The sequence below is a fragment of the Merops nubicus genome, unplaced genomic scaffold, assembly GCF_000691845.1.
Source record: "Merops nubicus isolate BGI_N331 unplaced genomic scaffold, ASM69184v1 scaffold9728, whole genome shotgun sequence".
Taxonomy (NCBI): domain Eukaryota; kingdom Metazoa; phylum Chordata; class Aves; order Coraciiformes; family Meropidae; genus Merops; species Merops nubicus.
In genome coordinates, this window is record NW_008623653.1 from 1 (window position 1) to 19004 (window position 19004).

Below are 19004 nucleotides of genomic sequence, written 5' to 3' on the forward strand. Positions count from 1 at the left end.
GGAGGGGAGGGCATCTCGTCGGCGTCCTGTCCGGCGGGTTAGCGTGGGCATCTCCGCCGTCTGGAGCGGCGTTTGGCGTTGCGCGGTCAAGCACCTTCCTGCAGCCCAAGTCCCCTTCGTTACCGCACGGGCTGTGCCGCCCGTGGGGGTGGCAGGGGAAGAGCTGCCTTTCGGCACCTTTGCTCTCCTCGCTGTCTCATTAATGAAGCTGAAGACTTCCAGCCGCTGCGGGAGAAACTCAGCTGAGGGTAAAGGCGGCAGCATTATTTTGGCAGTTGCTCTGTTTCTTCACTGAGGGGCTCCAGTTTAAAGCCTCCCTTTGTTTCTTTGCCTGGTTGTTTTTTGTTTTTTTTTTTTTTTTTTTTTCCTAAAGAGCTTAAGAAACAGTGCTTTAGGAGTGATAGGGCAATTTAGACTAAGTCTCTCGATGTCCTGCCATGCTTAACTTGAGACACACTATATATATTCCCTGATTCTGTTAATGTTACAAAATGCTTCCTTGATGTTTGGAACAAGCTGACACATTACTTTTTTTTCATCCTCAGTTACATAAAAGCCTCAGTGCTACGTCCAGTAGCATCTGCTTTTGTCCTGTCGTCTTCTTCAGTCAATCCTAGCAGCCCTTGGGATGATGGATTCTCCCTTGATGGAGAGAAGCCAACAATTAGCTTTCCAGTAGCTAACAGTGACGTTTCCAGGCCCTCCTTATTTTATATTTCTGGTTTCCTTTTATTTTTGCAAGTGACTATGTTAAGATTAAACTTTACCTCTAAGATTAGCTGAGCCTGTGATGTTTTGATCCAGTAAGTGGCTGACTGAGCTTACTCCCATAACTAAAGTGTGGGTTACTTCATAACTTCGTCCTCAGTATAGTTTTCTTCAGATCATTCCAGGCTGTGCCTTGAAGGAAGTGTTGCAGGCTGAAGGCTTGAAATCATGCTGTATGCCTAAAGTACAATATTTAGGCCTGACAGGCTGTTCTTCCAGAATGGGAGAATATTTTTCTGATTTCACCTGAAATCTGGTGTCCTGTTGGTCTAACAAAGTATATCCTTAAAAATAAGTGTTAGGGATTCAGTGCTTCATTAGAAGTATTTTTTGAGCCAGGAGGACAAAAACTGGAGGAGTGGAGGGGGAAGAGGCCCCTGAAGGAGAAATTCTTCCTGCTGCAGTGCCACTTCTCTCCGTATCTGCAGGATTCCTGTCTAGAAACTTCCCTGGCCCTGTGATCGTTACCATTGCTTTATAGAGCTTAAGGACTAGCACAAAACTGCAACCTGATGTGAACATCTAATAGATGGTCACAAATCTTGAGTAATAACATAAAGATTGCAGTTTTATTCCTGTGCTCTGGTAACTGTCTGTTGTTAAAACTGGCACCAAATGCTTCTGTGGAATGTGTTTGCATCTCTGGCAGTAGAATCAGAAAATATGGGACTCTTATTTTACACGCGATTTCCATATTCTACACATAAGGAAATAAAGCACAAGTTTACTCTTTTGCTAATACAGAGATGCAAATTTAGTTAATGCATGTTTGAGAAATCCATTGTGGCCCTTCCATGGAAGTCTTTTAAAGTGTAGCTATTTACAGTTATAAATCTTCTCAGAAGAATCTTGTATTCTCCTCAGTAAGATAAAATCTTTTTTTTTTTTTTTTTTTAAAGAGCTCTTAGAACAAGCTATTCAGACTGGCATTAGCCCCTAACTGTAATGTGCAGAGTGTGTGGACACACAGTTTGTATCTGGGAGCTGTGATCCATCTGCCTGAACTGGTGCACAGTCCTTTGTGTTTTAAAGCTACAGAATGGTTTCATTTTTTGTACCTAATATGCATGTGAGCAGTAGCTGCTATGTGCAGTAAAATGATTATTCAGCTTGCACTGTTATAAAGTGACTGCATGTATAGAAACCCTGAACTGATCTGTCCCTTGATAACAATGTATAAAGGAAAAGAGGACAGCATTGACGGATGCAGGAATAACTCTATAAATATTATAGGGTTTTGTTTAAAAAAGAATACTTAAAAATGGCAGTTGTGAAATTTACAATTGTTGTTCTCCCTGAAACTGAAACAAAATAACACTGTTGTTTCTGTGGAGCTTTGACTGTTACAAAATGTGGGCAACCTGTGCAGGCTGAGCTTCTATTTCTGGTCCCTCACACAACCTTGTTCTTACAGGTTAGCTCTGTCACAAAAATATAACCATTACTATAAATGAACACTCAGTTACTAAAATAAAGTATTTTCTCTGTTACGTATTTTTTAAAAACAGTCCTCCCCAGTTTGTTTGAGTTTCTATCAGCTTTTGTGAAGTGTACATCAGTGGAAAAATTAGTGCTTTTAAAATCTTATTTTCTGGTTTGAGTTGGCAGCAGCACAAAAAAACTTAATATCAACCCACTGCATAAATAGACCTGCTTGTAAGATTTATTCCTTTGTTTCCAAAAGCATCAGCAGTGTTATAATATGGATAAAAAGAACTTCTAGCTCTCCCTTGATATTCACGTTAGCAGTCTGGGGCTCTTGTTACCTGGCATCTCTGTTTCATATCTGCTTTGGAAGAGAGAGGGGGGTTCCTAATATCCCCCGGTAGACACATGGTTTGAGGTTTTGTTGGTTGGTTGGTTTGGTTTGGTTTTTAAACAACAACAAAACAAAAGAATAAAAGCAAGTATGTATCCCACTATGATAAGAAATATGGAGGCTTAAGAAATGTCAGATGTCACCTAGAGTTTCTGGCTCATTCATGCTTTGGGAATCACTTGCCTTTGAGAAAGGCATCATTTGCTTTCTCTCTGGTACTTTGAAAAGCCATTTTGAAGTAATAAGAGAGCTTACAAAGGTTTTCGGTTTTAAGTCTTGTAAAGCTAATACAGAAAATGCAAGTATTTGTGTTATACTGGTAGAAAAGAATACATTTTTGTCAACTCTGTGGTGATGTATGATTTTGAGTGTATTTAAACTCTGCTAGTAATACAGGGCATACAGGAGGCATTTAGGAGCCAGGTCCTGCAGATATGCAGGAAGTGAGTTCTTGATGTGTCTCAGAAAAAGGAGATTTTTTTGCTTCAAGTTTAAAATAAACATGGCTTCTGCCCAATTAAGTCTTTAAAAGCTGAGGTTTAAATACTTAGTCAGCACAGTTCAAAACTATTGTCCTGTTCCTGAAGACCACTCTATCACAGCTGGTAGCTGAGCAAACAAACCTTTGGGATGAGGAATCCTTGAGGCTGCTTGTGATCCTCTTACCTGCTCAGCACCTATGTCCCATGGCAGCGTGGGCATTGGGAGTTTGTTCAATTCTTTGTGGGCTGATACTGAGAGAAGTTATCGCCATATATGTTAAATGCAAATGGAAAATCATAGGGTCCCTTGATCCAGGCATGTGCCTGCTTACTTGCTTTTGGGTCTGGCTGCCCTCCAGTTGCTGTTGGCCTCCCCATGCCACGCGAAGGCTGCTGGGATGTCCTGGGGACCTGCCACAGTGTGTCTTTGATGGTGAGGAGACCTTGTCCTGAGGGCTCTGCATGTGGAAGGTTCCTTCAAGTCCAGCCTTCCTGAGTGCACAGAGCTATTCTGAGACAGAGATAGCCAAGCCATTTCATGGTCCTTCCTGGTGAAAAACAGCCTGGCACAGAAAGGCAGAGTTTTCCATGCTGTTGTCCAAGAGGATTTTTGTGTGGAAATGTGTCCCTTGTTCAAACTCATGTCTAGTTCTTAAATGCAAGGTTTTCAGAGGCAGAGGGTCCAAGGCAAGCTGTGCCTGTCTGCAGCGGTGCAAGCAGGGCAGCAGAATGGTGGCTGACAGTGCTGCTTTTCTGGCAGCTGCTAACATGCTATAGAGGTGATGGACTTCATTTCTGAAAGAAAATGCCAGCTTCTGTGGCTGCTTTTGCTATTTTCTGCCAGCCAATGTGTACTGCACTGACCTTGGCTGTCAAAGTCACTGCCAGAAAGTTTCTGCATTGAAAAAGTAGAGATGTGGCAGTAGCCACCAGCAAAGGAGAGGAAGAAGGACGGAAGCGCACCCATCGAAGCAAGAGAGTAAACAATTGGCACAATTATTACCCTAGAACATAAGACTTGTTGTAGCGTGACAGGCTTAGACAATATGGCCTGAGTTCCCCGGGCCCTGGCGAGGCCGGGGCGCAGGAGCCTGGGCAGCACAGCTCGGGGGGGCTGTCCTGTAACCCCGGGGCAGAGGCCGTTCGCCCTGGCGGCTCCGCACGCTGAAGTCAGCTTGCTCCCTATCAGCAGGCCACATGTGGAAATAGTGAACTCTCTTCAAAGGGGAAAGAAAAATAAGGTTGTGAAGTGTAAGGTCTGTTAGAAAGCAGATGCAGACTTTCCTTGCTTAATTTGGCCATGGCACCAAAACAAGTGCTGTATCAGAGCACTGTTTACTTTCAAGTCTTTGGGCAGGTTTATGTGTTTGTCTAATTAAAAACCCAAATGAAGCGTACATTATATAGGCACATAAATCATCTGCTTTCCCCTTCTTTATGACTATTATATTTCTTAATTTGTTTTGGGCTTTGAGAGTTAATGCTGCAGGACTTAACAGTGACAAGCCTTTGGTTAAACACGTCTCAGAGACAAGATGTGGAAACATCCATCTGGTGTCAACAAGCGTAGGGTGAACCCAGAGAGGGATTGGACCTGCCACTTGTGCAGTTTCTGCTGCTCCTTTTGGGCACTGTGAGGTTCAGCAAATCCCCTGCCCTTTAAGGAGTAGCAATAAGAAGGATAGTCCAAATAAAAGCCAACATGCAGAGTCTCTGAAGTATCAGAACTGGTAGGTGACAGCTAAAGTAGCTGTCAAGTTTTTGTTTTGTTTCTTTTCACTCCTCTCTCCAAGAAGTTTTAAATATGTAGAAAAGTGGTAACAGTTTTTGTCATGTAAATGAGATTGAATTAGTCTATTCAAAATCCCATTCTCCTTTTTTCTGCCTGTTCTGCAGAGAAGCCCATTATTTTGCCTGAGAGGGCTGCTGACCCTGATGCTTTGCCACTGACTGCTTTTGAGTGTTGCAGTTATTATTAACCTGTTTTGTTGTTTTTCCCTAGAAGGCATATTTGTTCAGAAGGCAGGGGATTATTTAGAAAGTTATTGCCAGTCCTCAGTTTGTACTTTCTGGGGGTGGAGGGAGGGACAACTGCTGCTATCACACGCTTGGTACACACTGTAAGGAAGGACATGAAGCAGCAAGCTTTTACAGTAGTATTAATCTCTTCTGTGGTTTCAGAACGCCTCTGGGAGCCTCCCTGGATGAGCAAAGCAATCCTCTATTGAAGGGTAAGGAAAGGCTTTACCTGCTGAAATCTCTTGCTGAGAACTGTGCTTTTGTAGATGTTTACCTGAGACCTTGGCTCTTTAGCAGTGGCACAAACCATAGCCTAGTTGGTGTTGCTGAGTTATTCTCACTGTGAAGCAATGGTGCCTGAGAAGCTGGAGGAGGGGGAAAAGATCCTGAATAATAAGTCTTTCTGGAGAGTCTGGGATCTTTTTAGGGCTCACTAAAATGTGCAGAACGGGGAGTTTGCAATTTCCTCTCTGAGATGGTGAGCATTAGGCAGTCTTTCCCTCTAATAACTCTGGTTGCCACACCCAAAAATTTTACTATCTGAGCAGGTCTGAATAGTAAAGTTCAAAGTACAGTGAGAACGTGCAGGTAGTGACAGGGTGCAGAGGAATTGCTTGCTGTGCCTACTGTGCCTTCGCTTCGACTCTTAATCTGGTACAGGAAGAGAGAGGGGAATGCCTAAGCTGGACTCAGACTCTGGATCCCCGTGGTAAGATGTCTGGAGGATAAATAACGTAGCAGCAGAAGACACAGAGGTGTTCAGTGGTACCTCCAGGTTCCCACTTGCAATTAATTTGGTTACAGGTTCATTCAGGGATGTTTCTGAGCACAAAAGTAAAGCAGTGTTGTAGTCATTCTCTTTCAAAATAATTTTTTTACATTCTCAAATGTAGCTTCTCACTTCTCAGTGCGTTTTTACTGTGTGAGTAATGCAGGAATCGTAAATATAGCCTGGTTGTATCCTGTTGTGTCAACTGAAATGTCTTGCTAATATATTTATTTAAGCTCTTGGAAAGAAAATACTGCAGCATTCTAGTTGTTGAACTGCTAACTGTACATTTTCAGGCATGCTGGTGAAAAATGGAGGAAGTTTTGAAGATGACTTATCCCTGGGAGCCGAAGGTGGGTGTGGCAGGATTATGACTGCTTTTCTAGAGGAAAGAAAAAAAAGTTCAATCATCTAATTTAGATTTTGAAAGACAGCATTGCCTTTCTGGTCAAAGGCAGTTTATAAGGCTGGCTAGAAAACCATCATGAAGCACATAGAAAAATGCAGGAGGATTGGCTTTTTGAGGCTACTAGGCTATCACTAGTGTAAAACATTTTTGGTCTAACATGAAGGTCAGAGGCAGCCGTGAATTCCCATCTGCCTTCTCATTTTAATGCCCACAGCAACAGCACAGCTTGGAGCACTCACTGAGGCTGTGAGAAAGTGGTTTCTCCTACCTGCTCTTCTTGTCCATGGGTTACTCTTGGCAGGCGTGTAGGTTCCACTTCCACTGAGTCCCTTGAGAGTGGCATGTGCAAACTTTTGGAAGGAGGAATGAAATTCTGTCAGCCAAGAGGCAAACCCATTATGGGCTAAGTGCTTTGAAAAATCAAAAGCACCAAAGCTGAGTAAGTATTTTGGAACAGCCACAATGTAGACAAATGTCGCTAGCTGCCTGACTTTTCTTTCTCTTCCCTTTTTTAAGGGGAAGGAGGTGTGACTCTTCATGGTGCACTTCTTTGTAGAAAAAGACTTTTAGCCTCTCTGTAGATCATGGGTTAGAGGTGTCTGTAACCAAAAAGCACTGTGGATCCTGTTCTAACAGCAGCATCTTGAAATAAAGCAGAAAAAAATGGCCTCACAAACTAGGTCCTGGGTTTATCGGAAGGTTAGGGCATATAAAATAATGTCTGTTTTGAGTGGGGAAAAAAAGAAAAGGCAAAACCACTCCTCACCTGTAGGTTTTAATATTTTTTGAACTACAGCTTTTGCAAAGTGTCAGAACTTGTATAGTAAAAAGCCTTTTTTTTTTTTTTTTTTCCAAAGCAGTCTTGCCAGTGGCGTCAAAGTAGAGGGACAGGGCCTGGAGGAAGGAAATATCTTTAATTTTTAAAGATTCAGGACTTCTAAGGAAAACAGTTGATCTGATAATTGCCTTGATCTGATAATGATGGAGAAGCAGTAAATGAGTCCCTTACTGCAGCAGATTAAACAGGATTATATTTTCTTTCTGACAGTCTTTTTCACTTGTTAGATTGCTTGCAGTACAAAGATTTCATAGGAAAAGTTTCTTTGTAGCAATAATCTAAACTGTGAGCATATGACCAAGAATACAAGAGTCAGTACTTTTAAAACATTACAATACTTCTTTCTTTTCAGTTTTTTTCCCCTTATCATTCCCAAGGATTTCTAGTTTTTTGAGCCTTTAGCATGATTTAGAGGGTTGTTTCCCTCCTTTTCAGATAAAAAGTCACAATACTTGAATCGCTGGTTGATTTTCCTAGGTAAGGATGTGAGTGTTTCTGCTGGGCTTTGCTTTGCATCTGAGAAGAAGGGAACAGCAGAGCTGCTTGGAACAGCTCTGTGTGCCCTGAAGGACAGACAGCCCCTTCGAGGCTGGTGTGAATGGCCTGCCCTTGTGCATCTGTGTCTGAAGCCAGATGCAAGCCAGAGCCCTGTGTGAATGCTAAAGAGGGCGTTGGGCAGGGTCCTGTAACCCCAGATCACTACTGAGCTCTTAAAACCCATAGTTTAGCTGTTCAAACCAGGTAATCCATATAGATAGGCTTACTTTACTATTATAGGCGAGAATATTAAAAGAGATGTGGCATCTGTGATTTTTTTGTATGTTTAAGTTTCTTTGTGATGCCTCTGAAAAGAAGAGAGGGTTTGTGAGGCTTCCCTGTCTGGCTCTCGGTTGCCGGCCGTATCCTGCTGGCACGGTGAGGCGGGATGCAGGGCTCTCCTGTTTGACATCACTTTGCTCTTCGTGTAGCCAATTCTGAGGGTTGCTATAACACATACATGCTCCTTGCCTGTATCCTGGGGCAAGTTTGCTAACGTTGAGTCGCCGTTTTGGGGAACCTGTGATTCAAGGCTGAGGCTCAACTCTCTGGCTTGACAGGGTGTTGCTTTTCTGAAAGGATAATGCTGCCTGGGATGTTCCCATGTGGAGCTGGGCCAATCCAGCTGCAGAAAGCGCTGACTTCCCAGTCAGATGCTGGTGACCAGGTGCTTGGTACCCGCTGCTTGGCCTCCCTCCAGAGCTCTCTCAACTCCAGGTGTGGCCACTGGTCCCATCAGCACCACAGGCTTCACCTGGCTCTTGTCCATGGTTTGCACAGCTCAGGCAGCCAGGGCACTGCCCAACTCTGAGAGTGGTCTGTGCTCATGAAAAGACTGACGAATGTAGTCTCAGTACCCAGCTGTTGGGCCAGCTGCCTTTCCTCTGTCCTTTCTCTCCTGGAGCAATCCTTGTGTGCCTGCTTCTCCTCCTCCCCTTCCCACCCAGGAACAGCCCTGCAGCTGGTAATCGTGTCTTCAATTGCAAAGCAATAAATGGTTTATAAAACAATTACTATCTTACCACACATTAGATTTCAAGTTAATATGATTAATGACAGTAGGTAAATGTGTGTCCAGGTGAGTGAGACTGTCTTTTATAAAAGCCTGAATAAAATAGACTACCTTAATATCAGCTATATACTAGAAATTCTTGACAATCACACTTATATAAGAAGAGAAAAATCTGGCTTATGTGGGAGTGTTGGTAAATGTTCTCACTGCTTGCTTCCTTGTACTGGTTATGGGAAGTGTAATTCTTAAGAGGTCTGTGTGTAACTTCTTGTTTCTCTACAGCTAATCATCTACGGAGTGATACCCAAATGGAAACTTGGTAAAAATCTTTTTTTGTTTACTTCAGGGAAATATTTGTACTGGAGGGTGGGAGGAAGAAGGAGCAGTAGAAGTCATCGAGGCTACCTCAGAGCTAAAGCTCCTCTGCTCACGTCTGTTTATGTGAAAGGGAAGGAGAAGTTCCACATAACACAGAAACAGTCATTAGGAGATGCAGAAAAGAAATGAAGATTTTAATTCTTTGAGCGGACTTGACATAGAGTTTGGGGCAGCAGGAGGAAAATGAGAAATGACAAATCTAAGTAACTTAGTGTGACTTACTTTCCTTGGCTCACTGATCCCTTACCATTTCAGAAATTTCAAGGGAAAATTAGTTTTACCTTTCAGAGTAAACGTCCTTTGGGAGTGGGGAAAAAAAGACCTTGAGAGAGGAGAGGCTCAAGCTTTGCAGGGAGAACTTCTGAATAAAATGTGCTGAAACTAAAACCCCATTTTCACTTCAGTAAATACCAGCATAACCCATGTGGGCAGCATCCTTGCTACTCCTCCTGAGCCAGGCTCTGTAAATGCACTTTTAGGTGAATCCTCTGTTGCCTTTGATTTCTCAGTGATGGTTCTGTTGTGCGTGTGTCCCCCTGGGAAGGTTTGTTCCCCCAGGGAGATTGGCAATAACAGTATGTTTGAGCCCAAGGTACCGCCTAATGCTTCTCTGGATGCAGGGAGGAAATAAGTTTGGGCTTGGGAAAGAAACTGGCTGGCAGCCTGGGTTGGAGCTTGTCTTGCTCTGCTTCCTCCAGCCTGGAGGCTCTTCAGCTTCCCTGGCCACCTCTGGGGCAGCTCACAGCCTTGTGCCGCTGGTCGGTGGCATCTGGGGCTGAGGGGGAGCTGGGTACCCAAGGCACGGAGAGGTGGTCCCGCTGGGGAGGCAGGAGAGGTGGTCCCGCTGGGGAGGCAGGAGAGGTGGTCCTGCTGGGGGAGGCAGTGGCACGGGAAAGGCAGGGCAGAGCGGCTCACCCGAGGATGGGCTTCCTCCCTAGAGGAGGGTGGGATCGGGGAGGGTGGGGCATCAAGAGGAGATCGGGGGATTGTTTTCTCAGCTTGCATTTGCCTTCAAATTCTTACCGTCTATGTACATTTTTACTGAGGCATCCCAGGGTTCACTTTTGTTATGGTATTTCAATAAGTGACATGGCTAATATAAACCAGATAATGCTGAAGGGGAAAAGAGAAATTCAGCAGCGGTGGAGGCTTAGCTCTCCTCCGAGACGGAGAATAGAGTCCCTGAATGAAAGGGGTTTGTCACAAGGGTCTTCTCCGCTTGTGTTGACAGCAATGGTGTGCTGGCGAAGGAGAGGAGGCTGCAGTTCCACCAGAAGGGGAGAAGTATGAACTCCACCGGGTCTGGAAAAAGCAGTGCGACTGTTTCAAGGTAATACTATGCTTTGAAGGTCACGGCACAGTTCAGTGGAATTTGGCTGCATTTTGCTGGCAAATTTTACTTCTTCTGTTCCTCAGTTAAATGGACTTGGCTTGATTTATGTGCATTGTTGCATTTGGTAGCCGAGAAGGGAATTTTCATTTGATTGCCTGAAACACTGCTGTTTGTTTTCAGTTGTGGTTTGCAGTAAAAGCTAACAAATGAGCCTAAATGTTAGAAATGTCTGAAATTTTAACATTTTAAAATTGGAGCTCTGCAGAATAAGGGCTGACTTTATAAGTTAAAGAACTGGATCTGAGATGTGTCTGGGCTGATGGCTCTGGTGATAGGAACCCAAAGATCAGATGCAGAGATCTCCACAATTATTTCAAGTAGGCTGAGCTGTAGGAGTCAAAAGTTCAATAGACCGAGCTGGCTACTGGGCTGAATTAGCAGCTGGACAGAAGGAACTGGCTCTTAAAAGGAGACAAGCAGATAGTAAATATCTTTTAATTCATCTAGTGTTTCTGAATTGCTGGAGCTTTATGAGGAAGATCCTGAAGAAGTGCTCTATAACCTTGGGTTTGGAAGAGATGAACCAGATATTGCTTCAAAAATTCCAGCGAGATTTTTTAATTCATCATCATTTGCCAGAGGGATAGATATTAAAGTCTTTTTGAATGCCCAAATACAGCGCATGGAAGTGGAAAATCCAAATTTTGCTTTAACAAGTAAGTATATTTTTGAAGCAAGGTTTAAGTTTTTGAACTGTATAAACAACTAAAAAAGGTGTATATCAAATATTCTGTTAACCCCCCTTTACAACCTAAAGGCCAAAATCCATTCAGAATCAATAATGAAACCCTTGTTTGGTCTTAAATATGACAAGAGGTGACCATAAGTGTTGTACAGCTTGGGATGAGGGGAAGGGGTTTATAGTGGGGGAGGGAAATGAAGGGCATCCTTTAAGATACGCTGTCTTCTGCTTTATATCATTCTTGTCTCTTGCTCCTAAGCTTGTCCTCTGTTGTAGCTTCAGAGCACTAAACAAATAACAATATTGCTCTGTTTCTTCTGTTCTTCAGCATTTGAGTGTGATTTTTGAAAGCTGTCAGCAGTGACATGTTTCTGTCATTGTTGAAGTCTGGGCCAGTATTTCTATTGACTTGGCCAGGAGCTTTGTTAGGTAGTAATGAGCATTGCTGAAATGAGGGCATAGCTGAAATGTCCTCTTACAGTTTTAAATGGAGAGAGCAATGTGTGTAACCCTTTTCTTCCTAGCACTTTGTAAATTAACTTGAATACCTGCATCCCTTTTTTACTTTTCATTTTGCTGTGCATTCAGTAAAGACTCCCCTAAAGGTTTTTACATGTTTTTTTTTTTTTTTACTGTGTTAGCACTTTCACTAACAGGACTAATCAGTGTTTAGTCAACCTTTGGGGCACTTGATATAAGTAGGAGGAGATTTGGGAGAGTGGGGTGAGAGTGGGGTTAATGTTGAAAGTTCCCTCTTGAGATATGAAGAAAGAGCTGCCTCTGAGAATTCAAACCATTGTGTAGAGATGGATCAACGGGTCTGGGATGTGATGACAGCAAATATCCTTGTAAACTCTGCATTACATTTCCTTCTCGTGCAGGTCGTTTTCGTCAGATTGAAGTGCTTACTACTGTGGCAAATGCCTTTTCTTCTTTGTATTCTCAAGTCTCTGGGACTCCTTTGCAGAAAATTGGTAGTATGAATTCAGTGTCTTCCAGCAAAGAGACATCCAGCCCTCCGCCTTTAAATCGCAGCAATACAGCCAGTAGGTTGATGAAGACCTTGTCAAAGCTCAATCTCTGTGGCACACAGCAAGCCGATGGTGGCAGCTGCTCAACTCCTTCGCCTGTTGAAAAAGGGAAAAGTCCAGCTGAACCAGGGAGTGAGGAAAATGATGCTAAAAATGAATCTAAATTACAAAAATGCTCTAAAAAGAAAGACTCTCCCTCTTTTTTGGCTACTGTAAAGGAGGAGATAGCCGGTATCTATCAGACAAATGCTGCAGACACACCTAAACCTGCGAACCTTCCTCCCTGGACTGACGATAAGCAAGAGGGAGCTGTGCCTCCAGCAGATGTTCAGAGCAGCAAGTCAGCCAGCACCCAGGATAGACTATGTGAAGAATCTGGTCTTTTGGACTCACCGAACCTCAGCAGCAGTTCCAGTACCTCCAACAGCAGTGCCTCAATGCAGAGGCTGCCGGCGGCATCACCTGGTAGGGACCCCTGCGCTCCCCTCGCAAACCCATCCGTAATGAACTTAATGCTGCAGCAGAAGGACTCCTTTGAGATGGAAGAGGTAGGTGGAGATATATGACTTTGTTTTTGAGTACAGTTTACATAACTTGCTGGCTGCCAGCAGAGGAATGTTCACTCCTGTGTAGCTGACAGCGTTTTCTCCAGGAATACTCTAAATTCTCCAAGTGATAGAACAGCTGTGGCACTCTCTCTGTAGGCTGCTCTAATTGATCCCTTTAATGAAATAACATGGTGCTGCTGTTGTTGTTCCTGAGAACCAGCAGGAAAGTTCTCCTTTTTTAAATCGAGCTCAGGTAATGGCAATCACTGTCCTAACTCCTAGGAGCTTTTCCTATGGAAACAGATGTAGGTTAGGCTTTACATATATAAAAGCCTTTGGTTTAAAAAGTTTACTTTGCTTAAATTACTAACTGGAAGTAATTATTTTTGTTGTCTAAAAGTAAATTCAGTTAATTAATTGATACTGATTAAGGATAAATTTTGTGGATGGAGCAAGAGTGGTGTTGCATGAAAGGGAAAGGAGCTATCATGTAGGGTGAGATGTTCATCTTGTGCAACTTTGGGATTTGATGACAATCTACTGTATGTTGATCTGTTCTCTGGAAATTAGCACACTGAAAGTCCTTTTGATGTGCCCCTGGCAATTGCTTAATTACAAATTCTGTGGTAGATGCCTTTTCATTTCTTCATAACTGCATGTATCCATTTTTTCATTGATAATTGTCTCAAAGGATTTTAATTCCCAGGTTCCTGTGCTTTGTTTATGAGGCTAGAAAACATCTAGCCTACAAATTCAAGAATGCAGTTTTTTGCAGAGACTCACACCTTGAATTGTAAGATCTTAAATTAGGTGTTGATTTTGTGGACACATTTTGAAGTGGCTCTTGTTAACAGTTTGGTGGTTAAGTTTTTGTCTATGTGAAATATAATAGTAAAATGAAGGATTGTAATTTCATTGGTGAAACGAGTGAAGAAAGCAAGTGAATAGAACCCCCCACACCCCTTCCCCCGAGTTCTACAGTGAATGATGAAGTGATGATTCAGTAGATATTATGACTAGTGTCATATTGTCATTACAAGCTCTTCTAGATCAACTAATGTTGCAGCTGAGGGCACTTACCAAGTAGAAAACAGTAAACCAGCCTCTTGTATTCCTGCCACTTGTTTGTGCCTTTGTTTCCTCACCCACATATAGTGTGGCCATCTGCTGAACCAGAGCAAAGGACTGGTTCAGTTGAGAGGGGGAAAAAAAAAAAAACAAACAAAATGTGTATTTTTATTTATTTATTTTTCCTGGCTTAGCTTTCATTCATAGAATTTTCTTGATCCAGTTTGTTGTGTAGCTGCACAGATGTTTGCGTTGACACGGTGGAAGGGATCTAAGTGGCAATGCATTTTGCTATGTATCCCAGAGAAGAAATCTATTTTTTGGTACTCTTGGACAAATTTGAAATGAACATATAAATATAGATATATAAAAGAAATGGAATTTTTCTTCAGAGTAAGTTGGACTGTAAAGGGTTATAAGATGAAGAAGACTTGCTGAGTTCTGCATGAGCCAGATCTGATGTGTTTGTGAAGTTTTGTTTGACACATCTTGCAATGATGCCAGGGCATAAACACAGCTGTTTTGGCAAGACAACATGCAATGTGGGATGGGACTGTGGTGAATTTTTGCTTATGCAATGTAATACATACTTATCAACTGCCTACAGATCCCTGGGAGAGAGGGATTTGGTTTTGTTGAAGAAACTTTAGAACAATACCTGGCAGCATGATTTTATTTTTGTATGTCTCTAAGCAGGGTGTAATGAACAATAAACTGTATTATAAACAATGACAATAACTCCTCCCCTCAGTTTCCCAGCTTGGCTTGGAGCACATTTGTACATATAAGAAAGATGACAGATATATTCAAGGAAGCTCTTTCCATGCTTACAAATGCCTTGGAGGTTTGAGTGCCCTTCGGAAGTCTGTGGCTGTGAAGATAGCTAGTGCAGGAGTGAGTCAGGGCAGGATTTCCCTCAAACACCCTCTCCTGAGGTGGCCAGTTACAGTCCTGAAGGTCGTTTGCCAGCATCAACATTGGCTGAAGGGATGGGGAAGGACAGAGGAGTGCTTCTGCGTGCCTGTGGAGCTGCAGCATGCTGCAGATGCTCTCTCCCAGCCAAGAACAGGAGGTAGAGGGTATTAAATCTAGAGAAGAGGCTTAGGTGTTGGGAGGTTGTGAATATAGCCATTGGAAAAAGGGAGATTTGAGAGAATCAAGACACCTTTCCTGGAAGGTCAGTCTGGTCAAAGGGCCTGTAAGATTACCTGGTGTGGGTTTTTTTTGTTTTGGTTTGTTTTGGTTTGTCTTTTCCTCCTTCAACTTCAATGGTGAGCCCTTTATATAATCCTCTGCATTTGGACAAAATAAGAATCTATCCCTTTGGTACAAACTTTATTTCTTAAAGAAACAGAAGCCTCTTGATTTATTGTGCAAGGGTAACACTGTTTGCCTGTCAACGATGAAAAGTTCAGGCCGAGTACTTCTCAAAACCCTTGTAACTGAGAAAATGTGCCCTTGTGGCAGCTATGCACATGATATCAATGCAAATATAGTTTTTCTTTAGCCAGATACTAATTTGGGCTTAAACCAGTCAGTATCTTAGTTTTGCATTTTTAGGTTGATTAAAACTGGAGATGAAAATTTCATTGCTTGGCAATTTTGAAATTGGGCAGGCAGCCCATTAGAGGGAAGGGTTGGGGTAGCTGAATTGAGGCTTTTGTACATGTAGACCTGCATGTGAACCATTAGGATTTTTTCTGGAGCATACAATAGAGAAAACATATTCTAGTTTTCAACTAAACAACCACCTCCCTGTTGGGATTTTAGGCATATTCTTTTCATTGTTTGAATGATTGTCTGGGAACTGCTTTCTTAATAAGGCTGTGTTTCACAAACTGATTAAGTAATAGGATTAATTTTCAAGTAGTTTTAAGTTTCCCAGTTGAAATCTTCATGGCTCTGAATACATAATCTTCCTTTTTTTGTACTAGAAGACACAAGAATTATTTCCACGGGTAGTGGTGTGGTGAAATCCAGAGTAGGTTCTGGCAAGATCTGCTTCCTCCTGGAGGATTGGTGGCTTGTGGGAAATAGTTGGTAAGGCAGCAGATGTCAATTCTTATGTGCTGACCTCTTGATAGGATTTTCTAAATGTATTTTGCTTGTTCTTTACATGCAAATGAGAGGCCAAGAGTGCTATATGAAAAAGGCAGTAGTGTAAAGGTGATCCAAGGTGTTTTCCCACAGTTATTTCAGTCTCTCGCCAAGGAGGAACTGAGAACTCTGTGTTGTCACAGGATGTGATTTCCAGGTCTTTTTGGACAGTGAATGTAACCAGAGGGGATCCCTGTGCTATGAGTGGGAGATGCTGTCCTAAGGATAAGTGTTCTCCTACAGGAGCATTGCTGAGTATGATGAATTATACATTCAATGATGAAAAAATACATTGGTTCAAGGAGATGTGATTTGCTTCCTCAATCATCACAGACTGTTGGACTAGAGGAAAAAAGGAAAAAAAAAAAAAAACAAAAACCACACACAAAAAAAACCCAAAAAAAACCAAACAAAAAAAAACAACAAAAAAAACAAACAAACAAAAAAAACCAACAAACCCACAAACAAACCAAAAAAAACCACACCTGCATTTGGAGTGTATATAGCTTGGTTGTTCTTAAGCACAGGAACATATTCCAATTGGCCTGACAAAATATTCATCTCCTCTTCCCGATAGATCCAGAGTACAGAGGGGGATCTACCACACGTTCCAGCTTCTCACCAGCTGGCAGTGACCAAGTCAAGGAAAGGTGAGTAGACTTCAGCTGCTTGGAGACAGCAATCTACTGAGTGCCCTTCCCTCTATGAAATGCTCGTTCAGATATTTAAAACTTCTGAAGTTTCTTTTCTCTGTAGAAACAAAAAAGATCTGAGTTTCTTTTTCAGCCAAATCACAGAACATTGCTGCAAAGTCGCAACCAAATTACAGGCAAGACAACAGCCCTATAACCTCACTGCCTGTTTTCACTTTTGTATAATTGATAATAGCTCAGAGGGACTGAAATGTTAATTCAGATTGTGTGGGATCTTTTTTGCCTGGCAAATCCTGTAATTTAAGATACCCATTTAAACTAAAATTATATTGTTTTAAACCTAAATTGCATGATACATCAGCTTTTTCCTATGTGCTACTGCTCCGTCTGCAAGCTGCCTGCACAGAAGACTAGAGTCTCTGCACCCACGTGGAAATTGTAGTCCTTCACATGGGGAAACTGTGCACTGGCTCTCGTGACTTAGTTTGTGCTGTCAACTCAAAGTCTTATTTATGTATTTTATGGCTTGGGAATGGGACAGAGTTGATCTTTAAGTTCATTCTGTGATTGTTACTTTGCCCGACATTGGCAAGTGAAATCTGTTCTCTGGCTGTTACGTGTGATTAGAGGAGAAATAGAGCTTGTTGCATTGAGTGAGGTGCTTAGTTGTGATGGTGTTCCTTAGTGGCACATGCCTGTTCACAAACGGATGGGGTTCCTTGGTGGAATGTGCCTGCTCACAAATGATCTGACAATCTTGTGAACTGTCACCTGAGTTACATCAACATGGCTGAGAATGCTCTGGACTAAGCACTGAAGGTTAATGACTTCACAACTACACAGAGCACTGTGGGTGCTTTCTCTGACATTTACAACATCTTATAAGGCATTTTCAGAGGGCCTATAATAAGATGTGAAGTATTTAAATTAAAAAAAAATAAAATATTTCCTACTAAAATAGTCTGGAGACTTAAGCTGTGCTTGAACAACACTGAGTTTGCTGCTGCTTAGACTCCCCATTGAAGCATGTTTCTCGTTTCAGATTAACTTCATTTATAACTAGTGAGCTTAAATTTTCAAAGTGACTAGACAATGATTGCTTTGCTATAGTACTGTCTTTGTTAAACACTTTATAGGGGATACAAATTCTGTATTGTATTGACTAGCTTGATGTATTTTTTAGGTTGTATTCCAAAATGGTACTGAACTGGTTTATCCATTATGCCTAAAACCGACGTTCTGTTCTTTGTTCCTGCAAACCTCAAATGTTTTTGTGCATGTGGGTTTTTTTAGGAACGCAGTAGAGAAGAATGAAAAGCTTTAGTTGCTTTGTACTGTAAACATACAATGCTGCTAAATGTCCACTATTTCAAAAAAAAAAAAAAAAAAAGTATTGTGAAGTTATCTGGAAGGAAAGTTTGGTAGTTGGAAAACAAAATTCTTTCTGGCTTATTTATACAGCAGTACCTTCCATTCCAAAAGTGCCCAACGAACAAGACAAATATAGGTACAATGTGCAGAAAAAGTATTGTTCAGGCACAGTAATTTGTGTCTGGTTGTTGACGTCAGTGGCTCTGTGAAATTTTGAATAGCTGCAAACGTTTTTTTTGTGGCATCTGACAGTGATAGTCAAAAGCAGTTATTAATTTTGAAAATTTTGTTCTTAAAAGTGAAGAAAGTGCATAATCAGCACTTCCTGTCCTTAATATATTATTGCATTTATAGCTCTCTGTGGGTGCAGCTCCAAAGGAGATTGTAGCTGGAGGAGTGAAGAGAAAACATTTGGAACAGATTTAGTATCTGTGGGAATCTGTGCTTATCTGTCCATAAGCTTGGAAATCCCCAGGGACTCTGCAGAGTTTCTGCAGCAGGGCTGGACTGGGCAGTGCTGGGGTGCAGGGTGTGATCAGTATTAGAAAAGGGAGCAGCAGATATTTAATCCCATAATGGAATACTTTATAGATAAGTTGGGAATGTCAGTTCGTTATCTCATGATATGCAAAGTGCTCTAGAGCTTTGCCAGTAGTGTAGGTAGAAGAGAGATAGGAGTTACTAAAGCTTCACGGGCAATTTCCACATATTTCTGCTCCTCTTCTGGATGAGCAGTTGAGTGATGCAGAAGGTGTAAGGCAAGTACCTGATGGGACTTTTTGTATTGATGAGACTGACAGTCTGTTGGCAGCTGAACATTATTTTACAATAGATTAATTATTGCATTATTTAATAGTGATTCTCTGATACATCTGTGCTATTTTGTTTTGTAAACTGCAGACCTGTTTCTTCATAGTCTGTTCTTGTTTTGAAGTTCTGTGAGCTTATTTGATGTATTTTTGAATACTTGCATTTCTTTGGCAGGTATTCAGTGCTTAAATATATTTTGATTATTTTATACAACTTAAAGCAATAGTCCAAAGGGGCATTTCCATTTGTGCTCTGTGACATAAGTTTGATTGTTCCTTCTTGTTTTGTTCATCTTAACTGGTTTCTTTTCCCACTCTTTC

At 41.9% G+C, this 19004-nt stretch overlaps 1 protein-coding gene across 1 annotated transcript in view; it reads left to right on the forward strand.

Annotated features, from left to right (window-relative positions):
* Positions 1–5251: 5251 nt before the first annotated feature.
* SSFA2 (sperm specific antigen 2) overlaps positions 5252–19004 on the forward strand; it is a 33487-nt gene continuing 19734 nt past the window's right edge. Inside the window, exons 1-7 of the mRNA XM_008945149.1 lie at positions 5252–5300; positions 6154–6210; positions 8936–8972; positions 10263–10361; positions 10872–11080; positions 11988–12685; positions 16428–16500. Of these exons, the coding sequence (XP_008943397.1) occupies positions 6156–6210; positions 8936–8972; positions 10263–10361; positions 10872–11080; positions 11988–12685; positions 16428–16500 (1171 nt within the window). The 5' untranslated portion in view covers positions 5252–5300; positions 6154–6155. The remainder of the gene's footprint in view (positions 5301–6153; positions 6211–8935; positions 8973–10262; positions 10362–10871; positions 11081–11987; positions 12686–16427; positions 16501–19004) is intronic.